Source organism: Aquila chrysaetos, chromosome Z (genome assembly GCF_900496995.4).
Source record: "Aquila chrysaetos chrysaetos chromosome Z, bAquChr1.4, whole genome shotgun sequence".
Taxonomy (NCBI): domain Eukaryota; kingdom Metazoa; phylum Chordata; class Aves; order Accipitriformes; family Accipitridae; genus Aquila; species Aquila chrysaetos.
Window position 1 is genome coordinate 70,544,503 of NC_044030.1, and position 23,438 is coordinate 70,567,940.

At 37.6% G+C, this 23,438-nt stretch overlaps 1 protein-coding gene across 1 annotated transcript in view; it reads left to right on the forward strand.

The window, feature by feature from the left end:
- HCN1 (hyperpolarization activated cyclic nucleotide gated potassium channel 1) overlaps window positions 1-23,438 on the forward strand; it is a 211,222-nt gene that overhangs the window by 105,583 nt on the left and 82,201 nt on the right. The window contains exon 3 of the mRNA XM_030004789.2: window positions 6,637-6,798. Within this exon, the coding sequence (XP_029860649.1) occupies window positions 6,637-6,798 (162 nt within the window). The remainder of the gene's footprint in view (window positions 1-6,636; window positions 6,799-23,438) is intronic.

Sequence of the window (23,438 nt, forward strand, 5' to 3'; positions counted from 1 at the left end):
GTACTTTCTGTCATCTATATAAGTGATGAATGAGACCTCCACCTCTGTAACAGTGAACATTAGCACTGTACTTTTTATTTCAGGATCCTGAGGTTTGTCATTCTTGGCTTGTTTTTTCACTGTAGAACTAAAGTGACTCTCTATTTAGATGTCCAGACAGGTCACACACATTAATCACAACAGGATAACATAAAAACACATTTTGGCAGTGAAGTCATGCCCTCTGTGTGAGACATAATGTTATGGCATTGGCCAATTTACAGTAGAAAATATATATTGTGGAATTTATATATAGTAAATAAATTTTGCTTCCTGGTTATACATGACCTTTCCAAGGCTTGCTTCAATCTTCCTTCAGCAAAGTAGTTTTATTAATGCTTTCAGATTTAACCTGGACGTAGTGCACTGTCACATTTATATGTTGTTGTGCTGTTCTTTTTGCTCCACAGAAGCCGGTTTCCATTTGTACATGCCTTGAATTGGAATAAATGGGACTTCTATTGTAAAACCTAATGTCAGGTTGACTCCATCTAGAAAATAACACTTTTTAAAGGTCACATAAAATAAGCCATTCTCAACTCTTTTTTCTGGATATGTTTGATTAAAAATAGTTTGTTCTGTTTATTAAATCACTGATGTTTTCCCTTCAGGGCCAACTAAAGAAGAAGCAGATCTTTGCGTTTCTCATCAACTTAAGGTCACAAATACAACTAGATTAAATAGTGCTATATACCTTTCCCCACTACTGAATTATCAATGACGAATTATTTATCACAAAACTAAGCACACACATCAGGAGTCAGTTGAGTGCAAAATGTTACCCTGAGGGCATAACCAGGCATTTCAGTCAACGTGTGTTTACATCTACTTGTGCAGATGTAGTTGCAGTGTAGACAGTAGTAACTTGCAGTTGGCTTTGGTAGGAGTTGGATCAGACCCATAGTATCCCAGGTGATATTTACGAAGAATGTTTTCTGAAATCGATTTGTAGAATATGAAATGGCTAAACAAAAAACCATGATTGCATTTCATTGTTTGAAGTAGATTGAGAGATGGATGCTCAAAAAGAGGCATTGTGCTCTCATCCCCTTTTTATGTTTATTTCCTGGGGAGCTTTGTTACAACCACTATCTTAAAAGTGAACATTTAGCTCTAGTAGGAAAATTTGGATCCTGTGGTTTATAATCTCTGTGTAGTTGGTGCTCTGAGGCATAAACGTAATAATTCTGGACTGACCCAGAGATTGAACCAAACCCGCCTTGTCATTTTTATAACTGTTATTTTGCCTTGCAGTCTAGCCTGAAGTTCCAGTATTGCCCTTGGTACAGCTTTCAACATGCTTTCAAGAACCTCCATGCAAGTGTGCAGCTCTTTCTGTCTCCCCACTTGTGATTATTTAATATTCCAGACTCCACACAGCTCACTTAGTATGAGTGTCATTTCATATGGCCCAAGGCGTGATGCAAATCCTCATATGAAGATTAAACCCAAGCTAGTTTTGTGATAATGAGCACCTTTAATACTTCTGAGGTGTGGAAGAGAAGAGGTGTCTGGATGAACTCAGTGATGTGACATTTGAATAAATTTTCTAGGAAGTCCTAAGACTTACTTTTTTATTTTATTTTTAATTCAGAACTAAATTCTGATAATTTATATAAATCAACTTTTATATAAACTGAACCTCAAATTGAACTACAGATCACAACTGAACAAATATTACATGCCCATTATCAGAAGGCAGAATAGGTAATGTATGCATTCCACGACAACAGTTAGCAGATTTTGTGTTCGTTTAGTTAAACTGTATGTGCACTATTAACTTACTATGACAGCCCTCAAATACTATTAAGCTAGTGGGTTGGCAACACTGCAACAGTTTTTCTGTCTCAGGCTTAGAAATCAGAGTTAGCAGGACCAATTTAAAGTATACGCTCCATTATAAATGTGAGGAAGGAATAGTCTGCTTCCTGCTTCACACATGGGAATAAAAAGAGTCATTATTAAAGTGCGAGTAAAAACTGGGATAAAACATGAACTCTGACTTCTTCAGCAATTTCTTATTCTCTGTGATCAATATTTTGCCAAAATATTAGAAACTGTTAATCTGTGGTTACATTTCAGCCATTGTCAGAGGCATTGTCAGCTCTTCAGGAAAAATTCAAAGTTTCCAGGGTATTGAGAAAAGTTTATGAAAATAATATAGGAAGAAATTATGAGTTCTCAGAAGTGAGTTCATAAACTAAATTTATTATTAAACATGATTTGGAAGTATATAGAAACTATGAAAAACGACAGTATTGTAGCCACCCCACCACCCCCAAGCAAACATGATAATAATAAAAAGTATCATTGAAATTGAAATGAAACTGAGTAGTAAGCAAAAAGGAGAGATATCTATTAAATCTTTCCTATTATGTGAAATAAAAATGTGGAAAGAGTTAGTTGTCAAAGGAATTTTAATTTTTTCTCAGTTGCAGTAATCTCATGTCACTCTAGTAATTTTTTTAAAATCTGTTGTCCAAAATTTGCACCTCTTGCTGGTTAAGCTGAATAATTAGGTATGAAATTAGGAGTCTAAATAAAGTTGCCAGATTTTCAAATGTGTTTGCAGCTGCAATTCCTGCTTATTTGCATGACATTTGCACATGGTAATTGTTTAATGATAAACAGGGGATTTATATTTAACTACCTGAGTAATGGGTTTAGGAGCCAAACTTTAGCTGTGTGCAAGCGTGCAGGTGTTTGTATTATTTTTGTTATGAGTATTATCTTGATAAGACATGCATTCAAACAGAGAGATTTGACCACACATCCGTGCAGCAAATTCAAAGTAAATCGATTTGTGGTCTTCCTATATTTCTTCCTTTCCCACCGGAGGACCGGCCAATGGGCAAGCCACCATCTGCTGAAATTAGCCTTCTGTGCTCCAGTTCATCTCTTAACAAACTACATTTCACACATCTCCTAGGAGTTTTAATAAGGTTTAGTTCATTAATACAGGAACTGTACTTTGTGCAAAAAGACAATGCTATAAAAATATGACTTCTCTTACTGTTCTTGTTTCAATGTATCACAATCAGTTCCTGAATGGAACAACACAAAATATTAAACGTGCAATATATGAATTGCATCTACAGGGTAGTTTGGCTATTAGTTTTTTAAAAAAAACCCTTCCAAATGCAAATATGTCAGTATCTGTGCTATGAGCAAATATTGTTCACTTACAATGTATGCTTTGGGTATTTAAATGTTTTTTTCCAACCAAGCACACATTTTCATGACACGTTCCTTTTAGGAGAAAAAAACTCAGCTTTTATTTCTGGACAGAGATTATGCAGAGATGTTTAAAAGGTTTTTTCAACATTTGCTTCAGATTTTTCTTATGAAGTTATTGTCTTTAATACAGGGTTATCACAGTTATTAGAATAGGCTGCACGAATATTAGACTATATAAGCAAAAGATGAGCAGTAAAAGTATGGCATGGTTGAAATGCTGATACAATGTTACCATGTTAAGCAATCCAGATAATATCCAGAATATGTTCGTGCATTTTTAATAATACTGACCCTGAATGCTAAGCTCCACAGGGGCTATTTCTGGAGTAAAATGTTTCAGAAATGATGGAAGGTTGCAGTGTCATATACAGACTGTTGCAGTCATTTCCTTTGCTGGATTTGGTTTCACATATAATTTTCAACATTAGTGTTCTTGCATTATGTGACCGTTTCTGCAAAGACATGCTACTAATGAAGAGGCTTTGAAGAACAGTAGTTACACAGTCATACCACTGTGACAAGACATAATAGTCCTTGCAGAGCCCAAACCCAACAGCAGACCTCTTTGGTTCAGCAAGGCCCTTTAGTTCCAGCTCACTGCTCCAGCTGTTTGGCTTGAATTTTAGTCTCCCTTTGTAATATCTCTTTCTGTGTCTTGGTTCTGCTGGCTCATTTGGAAAGCCTTACTGAGCCATCACACAGTCTCATGGGGTAGGCATGGAGCAATACACCCATAAAAGCTAGGCAAGATCTCAGAAATGCTGAAATAAATACCTTGGCAAATCTATCCACTGCCTTTTTTTTTTTTTTCTTTTTTTTCAGTGCACATTACCCAATTATATAATTTTAAAGTTTTAAATGAGAATGTACCAGCACAAAATGCTCTAATCTTGGAAATTCTGTGTCAAAGTAGGAAGGCTGCAGACCATCTCTGTAATGTGAATTGATGCCCCAAAATGGGCTCCATCCTAGTGAAAGAGCTGTATAATTTTTATGCAGCTATGATCACAGGATACATGCACAATCTGTCACGGTGCCTGAGCCCATAGTTGCAGAGGCAGGATAAAGATTCAGGAGCCTTGGGTATATGCAAGTGCTGTTTTTTGGACTCTGGAGAGTTTTGGAGAACCCCATCTTCCCCTGTGTATCACATACACCTAGGTGCATGTTTTCAGAAAAGTTCTCTTTCTAAATACAGAAATGAAGATGTTTGTGCTCAGTTTGGCTCTGACTGTCATATTTGTGACCCATTTTTTAAAAAATACTCAGTATCCAATACAGTAAATTATTCTGAAAATCTAGTCTCTTACAGTAAAGCCTAATGGGAAGCTTGCGGAGGTATGAAAACAGCATGGGTGGGACTTCGATTTTTGTGCAGCCATAGTGTAAATTTGTGATAAATTTCTTTTCTGGAGCAATAGAAAATTCCAGGGAAAGATGTGATCTCTGTGTAAAATATGTATTGTTTCTGTCTGATGTTCTGTACTTTTTTGGACAAATATTCTAGGGGAAATCCTGCTTTCTCTGACAAAACTTCTGCAACTTTTCACGTGATCAGGGATTCATCTCCACTTTGCAGTTGTAGTATAATAACCACGTGGATAAAGTGTAACCTGAATGAGTGTTAGTGTTCCAAAGCAGTGGTAATCCTGCTATTTTTTCCAGTTCTTTAAAATAAAATTATTTCACTCAGTTCGTATCATGTGATTGAAACTGTAGCTATTGAAATTGCTGTAACGTAAATACATTTCTTAACAAGACGAATGTGTAATGGTGACACTTTTCTGTTTATTTGCATTTACAGTATCTCCTAAATATCACTGTCACCGCCTCAATTTTGACAGGAGCTAGATCATGTTTGGATAAGACATGACATTTTGAATAATGTTACAAGCATCTGTTTCCAATGTGTGTCAAATTGGGATTTGGAATATATTCTCTTAAAATGCCCTAGATTGAAAAAGTGTTTTGCACATAAAGTTAATGTCTGAGGTATGTTTCTACTACGCAGGTTTTGCATTTTGGGACTCAAAACGTACACCATCATTTTCAAACAAAACCAAACTCCCACTAACAGCAAATGATGTTGATAAACACCGTAACACACTCTCCATATTTGCACTTGCAGTCATTTACAGTGTGGTTACTTAATTTCTTCTTTTAGTTTAGATATGTGAAAGTTAGGATACAAACGTTCTCTCTTCTTTCATATGTGAATTCCTTTATTTACAAAAGCTAAATGTCATGTGCCAATATGCCTGTATACCTCTGGCAATCTAATGTTTTCAGCACTAGCCTCTGATTTCTACGTCTATCTGTAAAATTAAATAATATTTTCTACTTAAAATTCCATGAAACACCAGCTGGCCATTTTTTACCTTCTAAATGGAACTCCTGCATAGTGATAATTATGCATATGAAAATGTCACATATTTATCTTGAGTTGACTGAATTGTGTAATAAGTATTTGTAGTTAGGAAGTGCTTTAAAACAAATATAGCAGAAAAGTGCTAAATAAGTGATTTTCTCCATACTATTTGGCAGCTGACTGCTGCTGTTCATGCTAATTCTGTCCAACAAATTTGCCCTGAAACCTGAAAATGTCTGTATGTTTTTAAGAGGATATGTGTGATTTGCTGTAAGACACTTTTCAGATGCAAACTTTTTTTGTCTAAGAATGGAGGAATATATTGAAATCTAAATGGTTATATAAGTTTGATATAAACTTAGCTACTACAGATGTAATAGCCACTGGATTGTCAGGATTTTAGGAAAACTGCTAATGATTAAGAGTGATGAACTACCTTTTTGTCATTTTGGTTGGTGAACTGGAATGTGCAAATTGGGTTAATAGTATAGAAGTCCAAAAATATGTACAATTATTTATATTGTTTCCTGACTCAGATTTTGGTTCTTTTAAGAAGGTAAGAAATGTGAAGGTGAATCTTTTCTGAACAGGTCGTTGAATTTGTATTTCCCACAACTTTGTGAGTATTTAGACACCAGGTTCACAGCCATGTAATGGTCTCACGACCTTTACCAGGCTTTTTTAATTTGTGACACTTGCTTCAATTGAAAGGAGTTGTAGGCTTCAAGAAAACACTTTAGTTGGTGACTTCTTATCCAAAATATGCCTTTTGCAGCAGCTTATATAACACTGGTGTGCAGCCAAGAGTCAGGTGTGTGAGCACAGTTCTCTGTCCAAATTAATGTGCCCAAATTAATGGTTCTTGCTGAGAAATCTCAGCTTTTTTATAACTTCAGGATGATACTTCCTTTCCTTTAACTTGCCTGATGAGAATTAAATGGTTTGCATTTCTGATTTGCATCATGTACATCACCTGTAATTTTTGCCCATAGATTTTCCACATGACGTATGATCTGGCCAGTGCTGTGGTGAGAATCTTTAATCTAATCGGAATGATGCTGCTGCTGTGCCACTGGGACGGTTGTCTGCAGTTTTTAGTACCATTACTCCAGGATTTCCCACCAGATTGCTGGGTGTCCCTAAACGGTATGGTTGTAAGTATTGTTCATTTTTCATTGTGCTTTCTAAACATTATTTTTTTAAACAGTTAGCTTAGACTTAGTTGTAAAAACACATACCTAGTAATACAGTGCCCTGCAATTTACTCAAGGTTACTTTTGGGTTTTGTTGGCTGGCTTGTTAATGAACTAAAGTTTGTTTTGTAGCCCTCATCACCAATAAAATGATATTGACTCATTGTCATTAAATGAGCCAAAATGCTTTCAGTTTTAAGGTCATTCTAATTTATTATGGCTCATTCCCTCAAAAAAGCCACCAAAAGAAATTTGGAAACACTCAGTTCACCAGTGCTTTCAATTTAGGCTCTAGTTTCAGTATGCTCCTGAAGATACATTATTGATGTTTGTTTCATCTAATGTTGTCCTAAGTTTGTTTTGTAAATAACTTCTGGGTCATCTCATGATCCCTTTACCAAGTTGTTCCCAACTTAACAGTTGACGTGAGTTTTTCTAAGTAAAAAAAGAGAAATAGATTTACTTCTATGATGCTTTTGTGTCTTTGTGTTCAAGGATGGAATGTGGCTGTTCCTTCTTTATAAGGAAGGGTAATGATCTGCTTGCTTGGCATGTGCCTTGAAGATCAATGGCTGTGAAATTAAGTAGTTTTTACCAAGTCAGATAATGAGGTAATAGACAGAACATTTTCTTAGGAAATACACTGAAAAAGTTGTTGAAATGTGCCTATACCAAAAAACCCTAAGAAACTCCCTCATTGGCCATTTACAATTTTAGAATCAATAAAACAGCACCTTTACTGTAGATGGGCATCTTGCTCAGTCCCATGTATTTCTGTTGTAGAAACTTAACAGTATTTGTTCCTTTAGGAATGTGATATTGCACATTACAGTGGGAGCTGGTTGACTAAGATTGTCAGTCATACAGACAAGTATTTGCAGTCATCAAGCAACATCTTTAATGATAAGCAACATGTTTGCTGACACCTCATTGTGCAGCTTTCCTAAAAAAATAGTGACTATCTTGAAAAATGGGTTTGCTACAATAAAAGTAGGTCACCAGGATGCTGACTGGCATGTCTTCGCATTCTGCTGCATCCTGGGTTTTGCTTTGTAACATCTTCCATTCACGTTTACAAAGGGTACATTTTCTACCAGCTTGTTAAAGATCTGTATGAAAACCATGCTAGTGAGTGAAAGGAAGCCTTGGATTACACTTAATTGAAGTATTTAACTTTTAAAGAACACTGAGCTATTAAATTCTCTCTCTTCCATAAGAAGAGCTACATTTAATCTAAGAAGGCTGTGCACATTGTGCACATGCTCAGGGAGACCCTTCTTTCTCCCTGCCCACACTCAGGTTTTTTTTATGGAAACAATACTCTCTCCTTACTGGCCACATACTCTTGGAAAGATCCTTTTTGAAAGTTGCACTTTTTTTTCTTTTTTTTTTTTTTTTTCTTGTCTGGCAACTGAATCTGTTGCTGTTGAATATACATTGTGGGGAGATCTGAAAATTGAGCAAGATTATGTTCAAGCATAGGTAGTTTTTTAGTCCTATGGCAAGAGAAAGAGTTGTGGACTGCCAGCCTGGAATCAAGTGCATATCTAAGGCCACTGGTGGGGGAAACAACCAGACCTTTCTTCTGACCCTGTCATGATGTTACGAGACATTTCCTGATTGCTTGCCAGGCTCTGGAAGTGAATTCTTTAGCACTGAATACAGACAGAGAAGCCATCATGAAGTATCAGTCCTCTGAAATTATAGAGGGAATAGATGGATGATGATGATGGTGGTGATGATGGTTACATGCTTTGCTGGTGTATTCAGAACCTAATCAACTGCTGACTTTGGAATTTGGAAAGGCTTCGTGTTCTTCATACTGCAAGAGCTTTGGGAAGAGGGGTACCTTACTCACCCGGTATACTGTAGCATATAACAATTTAATCTGCTCTGAATTTTAAAACATTTGTTACTGCAATGACTGCACCTGATACTGGGGTTTGGACTCAAATGCTGTTGAGACAGATATCTGACTAGATAAGAATCTTAAGGCCTTTGTCTGTGAACTGGTAGTGATGGCCATGGCAAAAGGCCAATGTTGTCAGGAAGAGGAGGTCTTTCCCAGCACCAGCTAATGCACCTTTCTGTCAAAGTATTCCCTTCTGCTCAGATTTTAGTCAGAGATTTTAGTAGATTAGTAGGTAAAGATAACTCCTTGCATGTGCACACTTCTGGAGTTTTGTTCAAATTTCTGAGTCAAATAATTCTGAAATACAACTGCTCTAAGAAAGGCAAAATTGCCTCTCTTTGAATTTCAATCTTTTTTAGAGTAGGGGAGTGTTTGTGTGAGCATTTCCTGGGTTTCAGACTGTGGCTCTAATGTACATTCTTCAAAATGACATTGTTACAAGGGCTAACCTCAGGCTAATACACCATTTTTGCTTTGAAGTAAAATTTTAACACTTACACATTGTGATCATTGGCTTGAAGACTTATTCAAGCCAATGTGTGCTCAGCCAGAAAAAGTTAGTTTTCCAATATGCAAGTCCGTTGCAAGCCAGAGCAATTGCTGATAACCTGATGCTAAAGGAAGTAAGGATGCCATAAGGATGACATGCTGTCTCCTCAATAGACACAGCCTAGCATACTCTTCCAGCACATAGTTCCCTTCTGTCTTGTACATTAGTTGCTTTAGGCTGCAGAGTGCAAGAACAACTTCTAAAAGCCTTCTCCTGAAAGCTATTTCTTCTGTACAAGCTGATACGTGAAAGTATTCACGTTCCACAGGCATCCTCATGGTTTTACTTCATAAATACTGTTAAGAAACATAACATAGGTTAAATTTAATGTCACAAATGAATGAAACCAAGCTGCATTTGCTTATTGCCTCTCTGAACAATGCAGCCTAATGCAATTAAAGCAAAACAAATAGGTTGGATTTTTTTCTTTGAAAGGATGATAAAAATGTCATAGTGCATCATGAAGTAGACTATGAAATGAAATGGAAAGCCTTCTCTGTAAAAGGGAATAAGATCACTACTGGTTTTAACTGCACCAACCTCCAGCCTAAGTGGTTCAACAACAATGTTCAGATAATATTGGGATGTTATCTTCAGTAATAATAATAATGAACCCATACTGTATCTATACTCTCAAATTGGCCTTCTTGGCTAGTTCCTAACATTGGCCTTCATGTTTGTATGAAATGAAAGCCAGAGCTGGCATCTTCCTTTAATTTTTCTAAATGTGATCTCACTTGCCCAGTTCTGTATCTTTACTGCCATTTGATTCCACTGACTTTATTAATGCTGAGTTACTATTGACAGGCAGCATATTGTGCTTTTCCAGAATATCAATGCACTTCTCTTTAAAAATAAGAAAACCAGTAAATACAATATAAAAGTAAGCAGCAGCTCTTTTTTTCTGCTCACTTTAAGTCCTGTTCCAACCAATCCATTACAGACAAAATAAGAGTCATTTACTTCTGTGAGGGTATATGGCTCTCTGATGCCATTCCTATTTTTTTTTTAACACTGGGATTTTAAGTTTCATTCCTAAAAAAGGTGTTTTCTGAAGAATTTTTACAGACTTTCCTAATGATGCTGCTGCTCAATTTCTCCTTGGCTCAGAAAGCCTATTATCTGCAGTTCCTTGTGTGATTTATCCTCAGCTTTCTGATCTGTGTTGCTTCAGACTAGTGTAGTTCCATGATGACTCATAGACTCAACATCTTCGTCAAACCTAGAGTTTGAGCCAATAGTTCTTTAGAAAATTAGGGGTAAACCTTGCAGCTGAAACCAGGGGAGGCACAAGAACAGAAAAGCACAGTGGTCCTCTTCTATAGTCAGTCTGTGCAAACTAAGATTCTGCATTTTGCATTCAGTTTCAGCTGCAGTGAATTACAAAAACATAGTGTGTAAATAAGTCCCAACTGATGAACAGTTATAGCCAGGTCTTATATGGGACAGAGTTTCTAGGCAAGTAGAGATGAGAGATGGCATTTTTGCCACTGATGCCATCTGGCCATCTAAGCATGACTGCCTGCAATAAGGCATCCCTTGCAGTAGATGATTAGTTTTTGTTGTATTGGAAGTTTGCTCTGGCTTTTCATATCACCTGTGGCAAAGACTCAAAGGCACTTCAGCCCTTGAAGTAACAGTATCTGAAGATGCCCAACCTATATTTTCCTATCTATATTTGCAATAATTGGTTGTATGGTTAGGAAAACATATGGTCCTTTAAGCAAGGTATTTGCCTGGAATTTCCATATTTTTCACATATAATATTCCCTGAGTGAGATAAAAATCTAGCAGAGAAGTATGGAATTTAACTTGAAGGGTCAGTTTTTTAAAAGCCAAAAAGGTTTGTAAAGCTTTTGGAAAGGGCTTGCATTGCTGGCATTTCTCATGGCACTCAGTTGATGTTTGCTCAGGAAGAGCCCTTCAGGTACTCTGGTTTATTTGTTTTGGCTTTTTCTTACTGTCCTTGCAGTTGGATTATTTTGCAGCTCTTGGGGGTTTTAGGTTTTGGATTTGGTGAAGTGGATTTTGCATTATATTAACTCCTTTTTGTGTCACATCACTCCCTCAGGGGCAAAGGAAATCAGATGTTAGATTTCAGATCTTCATCTCTGAGAGTATCAGCATTGCTAGGAAAAGAATTTGGGAATTTCTGCTGTAGAGTCTGAAAGTCTCTCTCACTATAAAATGAATGACTTAAATGCATACTTGATAGGGAAATTCAGAAATGCAGGAGATGGTGAGTATTTATTATGCTCTAAGAACTGTGCTAACATATGTACAATACACACAAAAACTTTAGTAATAACACACAGAACTTTAATTTTAATTCTAAACATTTCTTAGTAATGAACACCATTTTCAGTTACACAATCATATGTTTTTTTCAATAAGATCTCTGCTTTACTGAATGGAGCTAAAGGAATGCATTATAGTCATTCGATGTTATTCAGCATTGGGTTTTCTCCTTTTTGATAATGCATCAGCTTAACACCATTTTCCCTATAGCTGGCCATTAGAGCAGCTAATTTTCTCATGAGATTTTTCTGCATTTGGTCATTATGTGATAATCATCATTTAGAGCTTCACAAATCTTTTTGAGTACCTTTTTATTGTGTGGCAAGATATTGTAGAACAGCATTTAAAGCATTAGATTCCTCTGACTTCATTTGCAGTGCTAAGCAATAAATGGTTCTGTAAATCAAATCCCACAATCTTAAATTGGGTGCTTAGAAAATATGGAACATACGGGAATCATCTGATTACTAAAGACACTGAGGATCTCATGAGGTATACTACTACTCTAACATATTTTATACTCATGTATTTATATTTATGTATGTCTATTTAGTTATAGCAATGCTTATAGGAACAGATAAAAGATTGAAATTACCTATCAGAGATGGACTGTGATCAAGGTAAGGGGAATTGCCCAACTCAGATAAGTGCTCTATATACAACACAATTTGGAATATGGTAATACCAATAACAACAATATGTAACTGACATTCTTAGGACTAAGGCACCCATATTTTAGGAACCTACAGAGAATAATAATATCCATTCTAGTACGTGCAGCTGTTCAGAATTCAGTTACTGCTCTCTCTTGCACACAACACTGACCTAGTCACTGAGGACAGTCCATTTCCCCCTGCATCAAGATGATGAAGTAGTGACCTGTTTCAGTGGGTTGGGATCAAGTGTTAGGCCTAAAAATATATTATCTCAGAAGAATACATTAGTGCATGTGATTTGACACTATAAGAAACTGCAGAGGAATGTTTTGTAGATGTGCAGTGCTAAATGACAAACTATGTTTAAGGCAGAGTGAGGTCATGTGTTAACTGCAATACCAAAGTTTTATGCCAAGCTAGTGAGGACCAGAGAAATGGGGTAGCTGAGGACACTGTTGATTTAGCTCAGTGTGTCATGGTCAATGAAGAGGAAAACAAACCAAGTTCTCATTTTTACAACAATCGCAGAGGCTTTAGGAAGACTGCATAGGTTTTGGCTTATGCTTTTTTCTGTTCTCTGACAGGTTAGCAGGTCATCCGCTTTTGCAGGGCTAGAAGGGGAAGTAATAATAGCTTCTTGCCTTTGGTGTAACATTCTATATAATTTTGCTGATGTCTCCTGTACTTTTGGACTGTGTATTTTTGACAGTCATGGGCTTACTGATGGGCTTACATGAAAACAGTTATTAGATTTCCTGTATCTCATATTTATTGAAAACATTTCATTATTTACATTTTTTTCTGTGTATTGATTTCTGCCAACAGGAAACTGATTCCAAATAATAAGGAAATTCCTTTGACCAAACCCAGCATCTATACGATATGCTTTAAAAGTTATTTCTATCATGGCTGCCTTTTCTTGTCCTAAAAATTGTCTTCATTTGTTCCATACTATTTTCTTACTGTTTCTTTTATGTTTTCTGGTTGAGATTGTATTATTTGTCTCTTTCAAGCCATGAAACACTGGTGCAGATCAGTGTTTTTCTTCTTTCTAAAAATCTGAAATATAGCAGAAACTGTTTTCAATTCTGTGAAAGTCAGGCCTCACTGGTTCCCTAAACCAATGACAAAGGCATTCATCTTCATGACTTACTACCATTCATGTGTTCTTAGGTTATCATTTTGAGCTCATTGTGTTAATACCATGAGCTAATTGAGACGTAGAACCTTCAAAATTGAAAAATAAAGGTGCAAAATCATTCACATGGAGCTTTAAAACTTCCTAAAAGTTTAACAGTAGAGAAAGTATTCATGTTACCCGTGAATATTTGGATTACAACCGAGACAAAAGTGAAAACAGTCCTTCAAAGAAGGTATTCCCAGTTGTAATCCCACAACTCTGCCAATTTTGGAAATTTTTTAGGATTACGAACTATTGTCATGAGCCCTGCTGCCTTACTTTACTCTCACTAAAATACTTTAAACTCAATGTTGTAGTATTGATATAATTATTTAATGCTGATGGTGATAGTTATTTCAGTAGATACTGGTGCTCAGTGCTACAGAGAAAGGATCTAAATTAGGACACCATGTTTGTAAGTGTTGATTGTAGCACTGTGTTACTGATGTGATAATAGGTGCTGAAGAGGACGACTTCTGTAATGAATTAGTTGGCTGCCTTGCGTGCTTCTGTTTCTTTCAGGTAGAAAGCTGGTCTTCCTTATATCAGATAAGAATAATGAAACAATAAGTTAGAGGAAGCATGCAAAAGCAAATTGATGTACCTAATAAATACTAACTTATTTCCACACTTTTTCTTCGTTATCGTAAGAGCTAGTAGGAAATTATCAAGATGTGGATGCAAGGAGGGACTTGCCCATTTATCATCAAAATTTAATTTCCATATATCCCCCTCGAGAATCAACCCAACTCATAAATGCTTATACTGCAGTATATTGTGAAGGGATTTCTGGTAACTGTAAATTACAAAATTATTTATGTAAGCCTTAAACTTGAAAGAATACAAGAAACTTACCATAATATGTTTAAGTCTAATGTTGTGTTTGATAGACATTCTAGGGAAAAATAACAGACATCATAAAGCATGCCTTAAGCCACTTCTTTAATAAAAAATGTGAACTAAAGCAGAAACATAAGTTAGACCTGTCATATTTTAGAACCTTGTATCCCTCATTTGCCTTAAAATGAATATTTAGGAGGAGTTATAAGCACCTCATGGCCAAATGCAGCTTCTATGTTGTAGAAGAGTGTTCCCTTTGTTCTGGGGGAGCTGGATCAGTCTACTTTGCTGTCTCTATAAATTTAATGGTAAGTGTTTATCTGCATGTGGTGCTATTCCAGGTTGAACTGGGATATCAATGTGGAACAATTATTCTGAAGTAGCTCTCCATGAGTGGCCTTTTCGCTGTGATTGGAATATCCCAAAACTGAACCCTTGGAATATTTGTGCCGGAGCAGGTTTCCCAGAATAAATTGAGCTTAAGATACATCCAGATGAATACTATTCCTATACAGTTGTTCTTCAGCAAATCTTCCTCTTTTTCATTGCAAACATATTTTAATATGCACAGGCTAATTCTTGATCTGTATGCTTTAAGACTGTATATAGATAATTGGCTTTGCACAAGCTGCATATTATTGCCAAGGGGTCATTATAAACCATATCATAATCAGGTTTTCTCAAAAGCACTGATTTTACTGCTTTTAACTGAGGGGTTTTGCTATATGAAATTTGAACTTCCTACACATGGCTATTCAGCACCTGACTCATCCTAATATTTAAAGTACATCTGGAGAGAAGTATCTATTGAGATGCAATTAGACATAAAAATTGGCCACCTGAAATTGTGTATTTAGAATGCTTACATTTCACATTAGAAAAAATCAAAGCAAGATACTTTGTTCTGGGTAATGTAATTCTGAACTGAGGCACTTTCATACATCAGACACTTGAGACATTTTTGTTTCCATTGACCTGTGTCCACCAGACCTACATCAGTAGTCTATAGGGTCTGTAATCTGGATTCCCAAAATCCCAGAGAGAGGCAAGAGGGTATTATAACAATGTTTTTAAATGTGGTTATTTCTGAACTTCTCCTTCCATGGAAATTTTAATATGTCATGTTTTCACTTTAATTCACAATGAAGATAAAAGCTAACCAAGGAGAATTCCATGTAGAACTGGAAGTCTCAATTTGCATCCAGTTCTGGTTACCAAAACATGAGAAAAGCAGGAAATATACAGCATTACTGTTTTCTTTCATTTGTTTTAATCTACTGATTTTCCTTAATATCTGAACTGGTTTTGCTCATACATTTTAGACATATAAGCCAGGGATGTACACAACTCATTTGGATTTAGGCTGCACATATTTTGCCTGTTTTAAAAGAGTAGGATAATTTTAATGTTGCTCCCTTCCTGTCCCTTTCCTGCTCTTCCTGCTTTCTGCATGTACACTTATTTGAGCAGACTCAACCTGAAGTAATTCAAATAGAGGTATAAAACTTTCAGAAAATGATGTAATTTAATAGAAATTATGGAAAGGATTTTCTATAGGAGAGATACAGTAATAGTCCACAAATTTTACATTATCTGAAATGTGCAGCATCTTATTTAACATTATTATTCATAACTAAATTTTGAAGAATATATTCTATGTAATCTGTGTACAAATGTCTACGTATTACTTGTATGAGCAAGCAGTATGCACTTTCTCATATCAATTACTTAAACATTAAATGCCTCAAATATATTTTGGGTTTGTTTTGCTATCTGGATTTTTATGTCTGTTTCATTTACTGTTTAGAAGATGCTATTGATAATATAAGGAAAAGAACAAAGCCCTGTGGTGAGACTTTCTCTGGTCTGTATATCACTTTTAATAATTTGCAGTGGGTTTTTTTTCTCATGTGGGAGGAATAGCAATCTTAGCATTAAAAAATTGCTGAGTAGCTATTTAAAGAAACTGGTATAAATATTTTACTAATCTATTTAATCTAGCTGTAAAAATAAGAACAGTTTTCCCTAAATTTAGAAAAAAAACATTATTGACATTACTTTTTTTTTTTTTTCCTCTTTGTTTTGAATGGCTGGGGTTTATTACAAAAGGTTCATGACAACCTCATATGAATAGGATTGGAGCAGAGAGAGATGCACACTATCAGGTCTAGTTCAAGAACACAATTTTACCTACATTTTGCACTACTGCTAATACAATGAGAGAGGTGCTTTGAAACAATCTCTTTCAAAATCACGAGTTGGCATTTGAATGAAACAAGAAAATAGTTCCCATATTCTTCATAAATGATTCATGTACCTTTTCTAGTCCATCTCATGTATCATTTTAGTCCATCCAAGATGCCTTAATCTGTAATAAAATAATGAAATTTGTCTTGGATTTCAATGAAATATTTTTGTCCTTTTCTGTATTTTTTAGGCAAAAATACATTAGACTGTAGTCACTGTATTTGATCTTTTATATTTGGAAGAGGATGAAGTTAGCTTGCACTTGAGGGTAGCCTAGCAGTTTGACAATAGTACGTATAATCAGAAACGGATTATCTATAGGTAGGGAGGGACTCTTATGATGTTTTCAAACAACTTTCTGCTTAGAAGTGGTATTTTCAAGCAGAGTCTACTCAGTCTGCTGGTTCAGTTTTACCAAGAGTAATTGAGTAGTGGTCAGGAGTAAAGGCATGGTATCAGTCATTTGTCACTCTTTGCAATAATACGTAATATCCCTATGCTTATCTCTAATAGTACAAAACCGTTTAAATTTATCTCTTAGATACAACTAGAAAAGTTATGCCAAATCTAAACTCAGTTAAATGTTGCTAAAACAACATTAACAGAAGAATATTTGAGGGAGTTTTCTATATATTTTTAGTAGCTTTTTCCAGATGTTCAGCAATAAAGTTTATAATGCATGCTAAAAATCTTTGGTGGGAGCAAAATACAAATTTAACTGAGATTTGTGTGAAGAGAAGATGCAAGAGCTCACCTTGGAAAGGTACACTCAAGGGCAATGGGCAGGCATGCTAAAGTGCCAGTAGGTGAGGGCAGATTTGGCTCTGGAATTTTTGGACCTATGCAGATGTGTCTCTATAAGCTCTCATAACCCATACCATTCACCTAAAGGCTGCCTGTCCCTTACCCTCATCTCTGTATATTAAACACAGATGCAATACAGAATATATAAAAAGTGCCTTTACTTTCTTGTTCTAACACTGTTTGTCATGGCTTTAATCTTGCAGCAAGACCTTCCTGCTGCTACATACTTTTTTGTGCCTAAATGTAGTAGTAGAAAACTTACTCTAAAAGAAATTAGTTTATTTCTGAGCTGTATGAATATGCAAGGATGAGGTTAGGCTTTTGCAGTCAGTATCTTTACAAAGCAGCTGTTTATGGAAAGAAGGAATATATAAATGCTGACAGGAAGTGCATCCTGGAAATGCCACACGCCCTTAGAAATAACAGTTTATTTGCACTGCTCCTAACTGAACGTGTTCTGCAGATCAATAAAATATGTTAACTCTAAACCAGCTTAGTTGAATTGTGAGGGCAAAACACACACGCACAGAAAATAATGTGGGGAGGAGAAAGAAGAAATGAGACAGTTTAAATAGGAATATAACATCTGAAGCAGAAGTCTGTTTTTTAAAAAAAAAGTATGAGCCAGTGCACTCATCAGTCTCAACATGATTTGAGGAAACATAAAGTTGGCATGTGTACAAATAAATAAAAGTTTAAGGATTTTGAGGGTTTAACAAAGCTTGTTGGTTTTACTCTTTTGCTTTTAAAATCATTCAGACTTGATATAAGAAAGTGCTCAGTGCTTGCTTATACAGATAATATGTAGACATCCATACACAGATGATCTAGAAGATATTATTCAAAATATACTTCTGAATAATAATGTTAGAGACAGTAAAAAATACCATTTAAATTATTCACTTACAGTGCTGACACTGAATGCATAATCTGAATTAACAACTAAGTATGTATATGTCATGGTTTAAGACCATCCAGCAACAAAGCACCGTGAAGCCACTCGCTCACTCCTCCCCTCCCAGCCCTGGTGGGATGAGGAGGAGAAAATATAAAGAAAAGCTCGTGGGTCAAGACAAGGACAGAGAGGGATCACTCACCAATTATGGTCAGAGGCAAAAACCAGACTCAACTTAGGGAAAAAACATAATTAATTTACTACAAATCAAATCAAAACAAGGAAAATGGGAAGTAAAACCAAATCTTAGAACACCTTTCCCCCACCACTCCCTCTTTCCTGGGTTCAACTCCACTCACGGTTCTCTCTCCCTCCTCTCTCCAGGAGCGCAGGGGAACAGGGGATGGGGGTTGGGGTCACCTCACCACACGTTGTCTCTGCTGCTCCTTCCTCCTTGGGGGGAGGACTCCTCACTAGTCCTCTGCTCCAGCGTGGGGTGCCTCCCACGGGAGACAGTCCATCAACTTCTCCAGTGTGAGTCCTTCCCACGGGCCGCAGTTCTTCACAAACTGCTTCGGCGTGGGTCCTTTCCACAGGCTGCAGTCCTTCAGGCACAGACTGCTCCAGCATGGGCTCTCCCATGGAGTCATGGCCATCTTCGGGGACATCCCCCTGCTCCGGCGTGGGGTCCTCCCCGGGCTGCAGGTGGGCATCTGCTCCCCCGCTCCCCTCCCTGGGCTGGGGGGGGACAGCCTGCCATCTCACCACGGGCTGCAGGGGCATCCCCTCCTCCGGCGCACCTCCTCCCCTCCTTCCTCACTGACCTCGGTGTCTGCAGAGGGGTTCCTCTCACATCCCCATCTCCTCTTCCTCTCCCATCCCAATCTCCTCTTCCTCTCCCATCCCCATCTCCTCTTCCTCTCCCATCCCAATCTCCTCTTCCTCTCACATCCCAATCTCCTCTTCCTCTCCCATCCCAATCTCCTCTTCCTCTCACATCCCAATCTCCTCTTCCTCTCACATCCCAATCTCCTCTTCCTCTCACATCCCCATCTCCTCCTCCGCTGCAGGTTTCCCCTCTTAAATCTGTTCTCCCAGAGGTGCCACCACCGTCACTGATGGGCTTGGCCTGGGCCAGAGGCAGGTCCGACTTGGAGCCAGGGGAGCTTCGAGCAGCTTCTCACAGGAGCCACCCCTGCAGCCCCTACCCCACTACCAAAACCCTGCCACACAAACCCATAACTGTAGAGTATCAATGAAAAATTCACCCAAATACAATATAACCCATGTTTCTAATGTCTCTCAATTTTATTTTAAAAGTTACTAGAAAAACATGGCATTTTTCTGTTTTGACGAATGAAAGCTGCTTTGATATATGTCCTCTGATGAACTTCCTCCTGTAGAGTGATTTTGTTCCCTTTCACAGGTTTGATTCTAAAGGTTGTGTCTGAAAAATACTTAAATGTATTTTCTTTTTTTTGTCAAGAATTGTGGGATCTTTTATGTAAACTTCAGAAGGAAAAAATAGCGATGTGATCTGAAATTAGATTCGATTCAAGACCATTTAAACCTAATTTCAATGAAATGAGAACTTTAGCCTGGAACTTTTTGGTGGGAATTATTAAACTGTTTTTGTTTGTAAGTCAGCTAAAAGTTGTCTGTACCTATGTGCTTGGAGGATGTCAAACATGATTGCAATAAAAATAAATGTTATTTATCACTATTCATACTTAGCACCATGCATAATGCTGTGGGTGTCTAGATTTATTAACATAATCAAACATTCACATGGTACTGGTTTCAAGGCAAACTTAACTGAACTTCTTTTAAGTGAATACTTTGATTACTGTGTTTCAATGGAGCAACTAATAGTAAAAAAGACTTTTCTTTTGATTATATTTAACATAATGCAGTGGATTATCAGATTTTTAAGATCAATCTTGTCATTTAGCAGGTGCTTAGTAAATATGAAGCATCTAGTTGAGAAAGGTTTCCAACCATTTGCACGTTAGGTAACATAATTTTGGGGTAAATATATGCTCTTTTCATTAGAATGTGAGTCCTTTAAGATGTTTCTAATTTAACATGCTTCTCAACCTTTTTCAAGCAAAGTAAATGTCATGCGTTCAAGATAAGGATATTCAAATATGTGCCCTGAATCCAAAAACTCTTACTCTCATTGTGTGCTCTCTCCCATATAACTTTATCCTTATAAGTTAATAATTATGAAGTTTGCATTCTAAGCATTCCTCTGTTCTCATTAGGTATCTTTTTTTGTCTCTCGCTTTCTCCTTCCTATCTGTGGTTTATGATACCGTCTCACTGTAGTATGCTTACATTAAAGCCACTGCACTGGAACTGAATTCATCTAAAATCTCCAGCACTTCTTACACAGCCCCACTGGCTTTTCTCAGCCTTTGCAAAGGCAAACCCATGTCCTGATCTGAACGTCAAATTCAATTGCAAGACCAAAACCATGATCATAAAATAAAACCATAGCTTGAGAGAAGAGACTGTCCTTAGGAATTTTATTTTCTCCACTGGATTGGAGCAAGGAAGAAATGGGCAGGCATGTCCATCTATGAAAAGAGGCGCATGCACAGCATGGGAGCTCAGGAAGGTAATGGAGGCAGCTTTACCTGAATAGGATCCTGCTGCAGCTGATGGAGGGAGAAGCTCTCCCTGGAGGTGACAAAGAGCACCTGCATTAAGCTTCTACTCTGAATCACCATCTGCAGGAGTCTGATTTTTGCTGACTGTAGGGAGCCTAGGGAGACTCGCCAACTCAGCCATCAGAGTGAAGTACCTGAAGTCAGCTGATGTGAAATTTTATTATGCCTTCCTCCCTTAGTGCCCATTCTTGCAACCAAAACCCAGGACAAGTTGGGCCACTGGTCATTGTAGATACCCATGTGTAAACAATGCAAAATGCAATGCATTGTTACTATTCCTGTTCATCCTCCATCGCTCAGGATCGTGGTGTTCTTCCTGTTCCTCTCTCCCTCAAACATCAATCCTAGACCTACCATGACTGGCCTCTCGCCAAGGTTTGTCCACTGGGCTGGGCCATCTGCCTTACCCATTTCAGTCAGAGCATTTTCATCCTCAGTATCTAGACTGAGGAACCTGAGTTCCTTTAAAATACTCAGCACATGGATGTTATAGTTGCTCTGCAAGATAATTTTTTGCATCTTCCTGTACTCAAAGTGTGCAGTTTAATGCTTAATTGCAGTGAGAGACTTTCTTACTTTTCCTGTTGCAGCTATGAAGGTATCCTATATGCTTTCCAAGCATTTCTGTACAGTTAAATGGCATTACCATTGTTGTGTGGATGGAACGGGTATCTCATAAATACTCTGCTATGGAGCTGTGAGAGGGCAAGTTGGCTAAAGAAAAGTTAGACCCATGAAAAGTAGGTAATTTATAGTCCTTTTCTGTATTCACTAATTTATGGGAAAAAAGTATAGAGCAAGGAAGCCTATTTATGACTTGGCCGTAGCTCTTTCCAAATTTGACTTATTCAAAGTATGTCTTTCCTTCTTCTTTAGATAATAAAAATCTTAGGAGGTAGACAGTTTAGAACGAGGAATGAGTATCTTTGAACTGCTGTTTGTCTGAGCAGCAACAACCTATTTGTTTGAAAACTATGCATGATAATAAGAGGTTATATCCCACATGATCACTAGTCGGGTGAAAATAACGCAATGAAACAGTCTATACAAAAGACTGAACATGAAATCAGAATTATACATCAATGGCTTTAGTGCACCTCAGTTTGGGGTGAAGAATACAAGAGGTTTTGGGGGAGAGGTAAGAGGGTGGGCAGAGGAAAGAGAAGAATAAAGACAGAATGAATGCATGGCTGCATCCAAGTTAATGATTCAGCTGTTGAGAGTTCACTCAGGTGGGACCGCAGGACCGATGGAATGGCTGTATGAAGTCCGGCCCGCAGTCTGTCTGCCCCCTTCCCAAGGATGGCAAGGAGCAGATGCCCAGGGAAGATCAGACCATAGCAAGCATGGAGTGACGTTTCCTTTAGCATATTCTACAAGCTTTCAGAAATTTGCAGCTGAGGGACTTCTGGATCCAGAGCTGGTATCCATGTGTTTAACAGCCATCACTGTGTGTTTCTTCCAGTAGTTTGTCCAATAACTTTTTGAGTGCATGTGAGTTTTGCTATTAGGCCAGGAGCATGGGCAGGGTGTCACAGGGTCATGACTCTGCTGTACTGTCATGGTTTCGAGCTGGCCTTGCTGGCTGTCCTTGGCACTGCACCCCGTGCTGGGGTGACTTTACCTGAGAAGGCCCAGAGCGACTGAGTGGGCTGGGCTGCTGGTTGTACAAGGGTGTCCCTGTCTTTAGAGTGGGAACTGGGACCTGGGTGCTGCTCACCTCTTAGGTGAATGCTACAGGATCACTCGGGTGCTCTGTCAGCTGCCTCAGGGGTGTTAAAAGAGAAGAGGAGCATGTTCCCTTTCCTTCCTCTCAGAGTATGAAATTCATACCCCAAAAGTTAGTCTCCTACGATTTAGGTTAACCTCCCTCTGGTAGAGGAGGGACATGAATTTTTTATGAGTCAGTCTTTTTTTTTATTTTCTCCTAATGTCTAGACATCATTTTGTGGGTGGTGTTTAGGCTGCTAAATAATTTTTGCTTTATATTATTTCATTACCTTGAAAGTCTTGCAGACTCTGGTAAGCACCTGCAGTCTTAGGGCGTCTGAATTTAAGAACAGGTCCTCAGCAAAACTCAGATGAGTTCTGAGAAAAAGAAAAGCCTCTGACCTCGATCCAGCCTACTTGCTTTGACACCGAGGTTTGTTCTTTTTGTAGAGTCAAAACAGTATTTCAGGTGCAAAAGTAATGCACAGCTTTTTGTAGGACATAATATTTGATGAAGGACTGTGATTTACCAAAAAAGCAGACCAGCTTCTTGAGGGCTCAGGTATTTAGTAAGTTAATTTCCTGAAGAACTGTAAACTAACCAGATGTAGCCTAAAGTCTCAAAGGCATCAGGTTAGGAAATAAATTGAAAAACTGACAAGAAAAGTGTTGCCTTCAGTACCAGCTAAGTGAAGAAGAATGCTTAAAACCAGCACTGAACCTCTGCCTTAAAAATTACGTTCCTTAAAGAGAAGACAAAACATAATAAAAATTACATCTTTAGATTAAGGAGAAAATTATTTGAATTTGCCTATGTGGTACCAAGGATCACCTTAA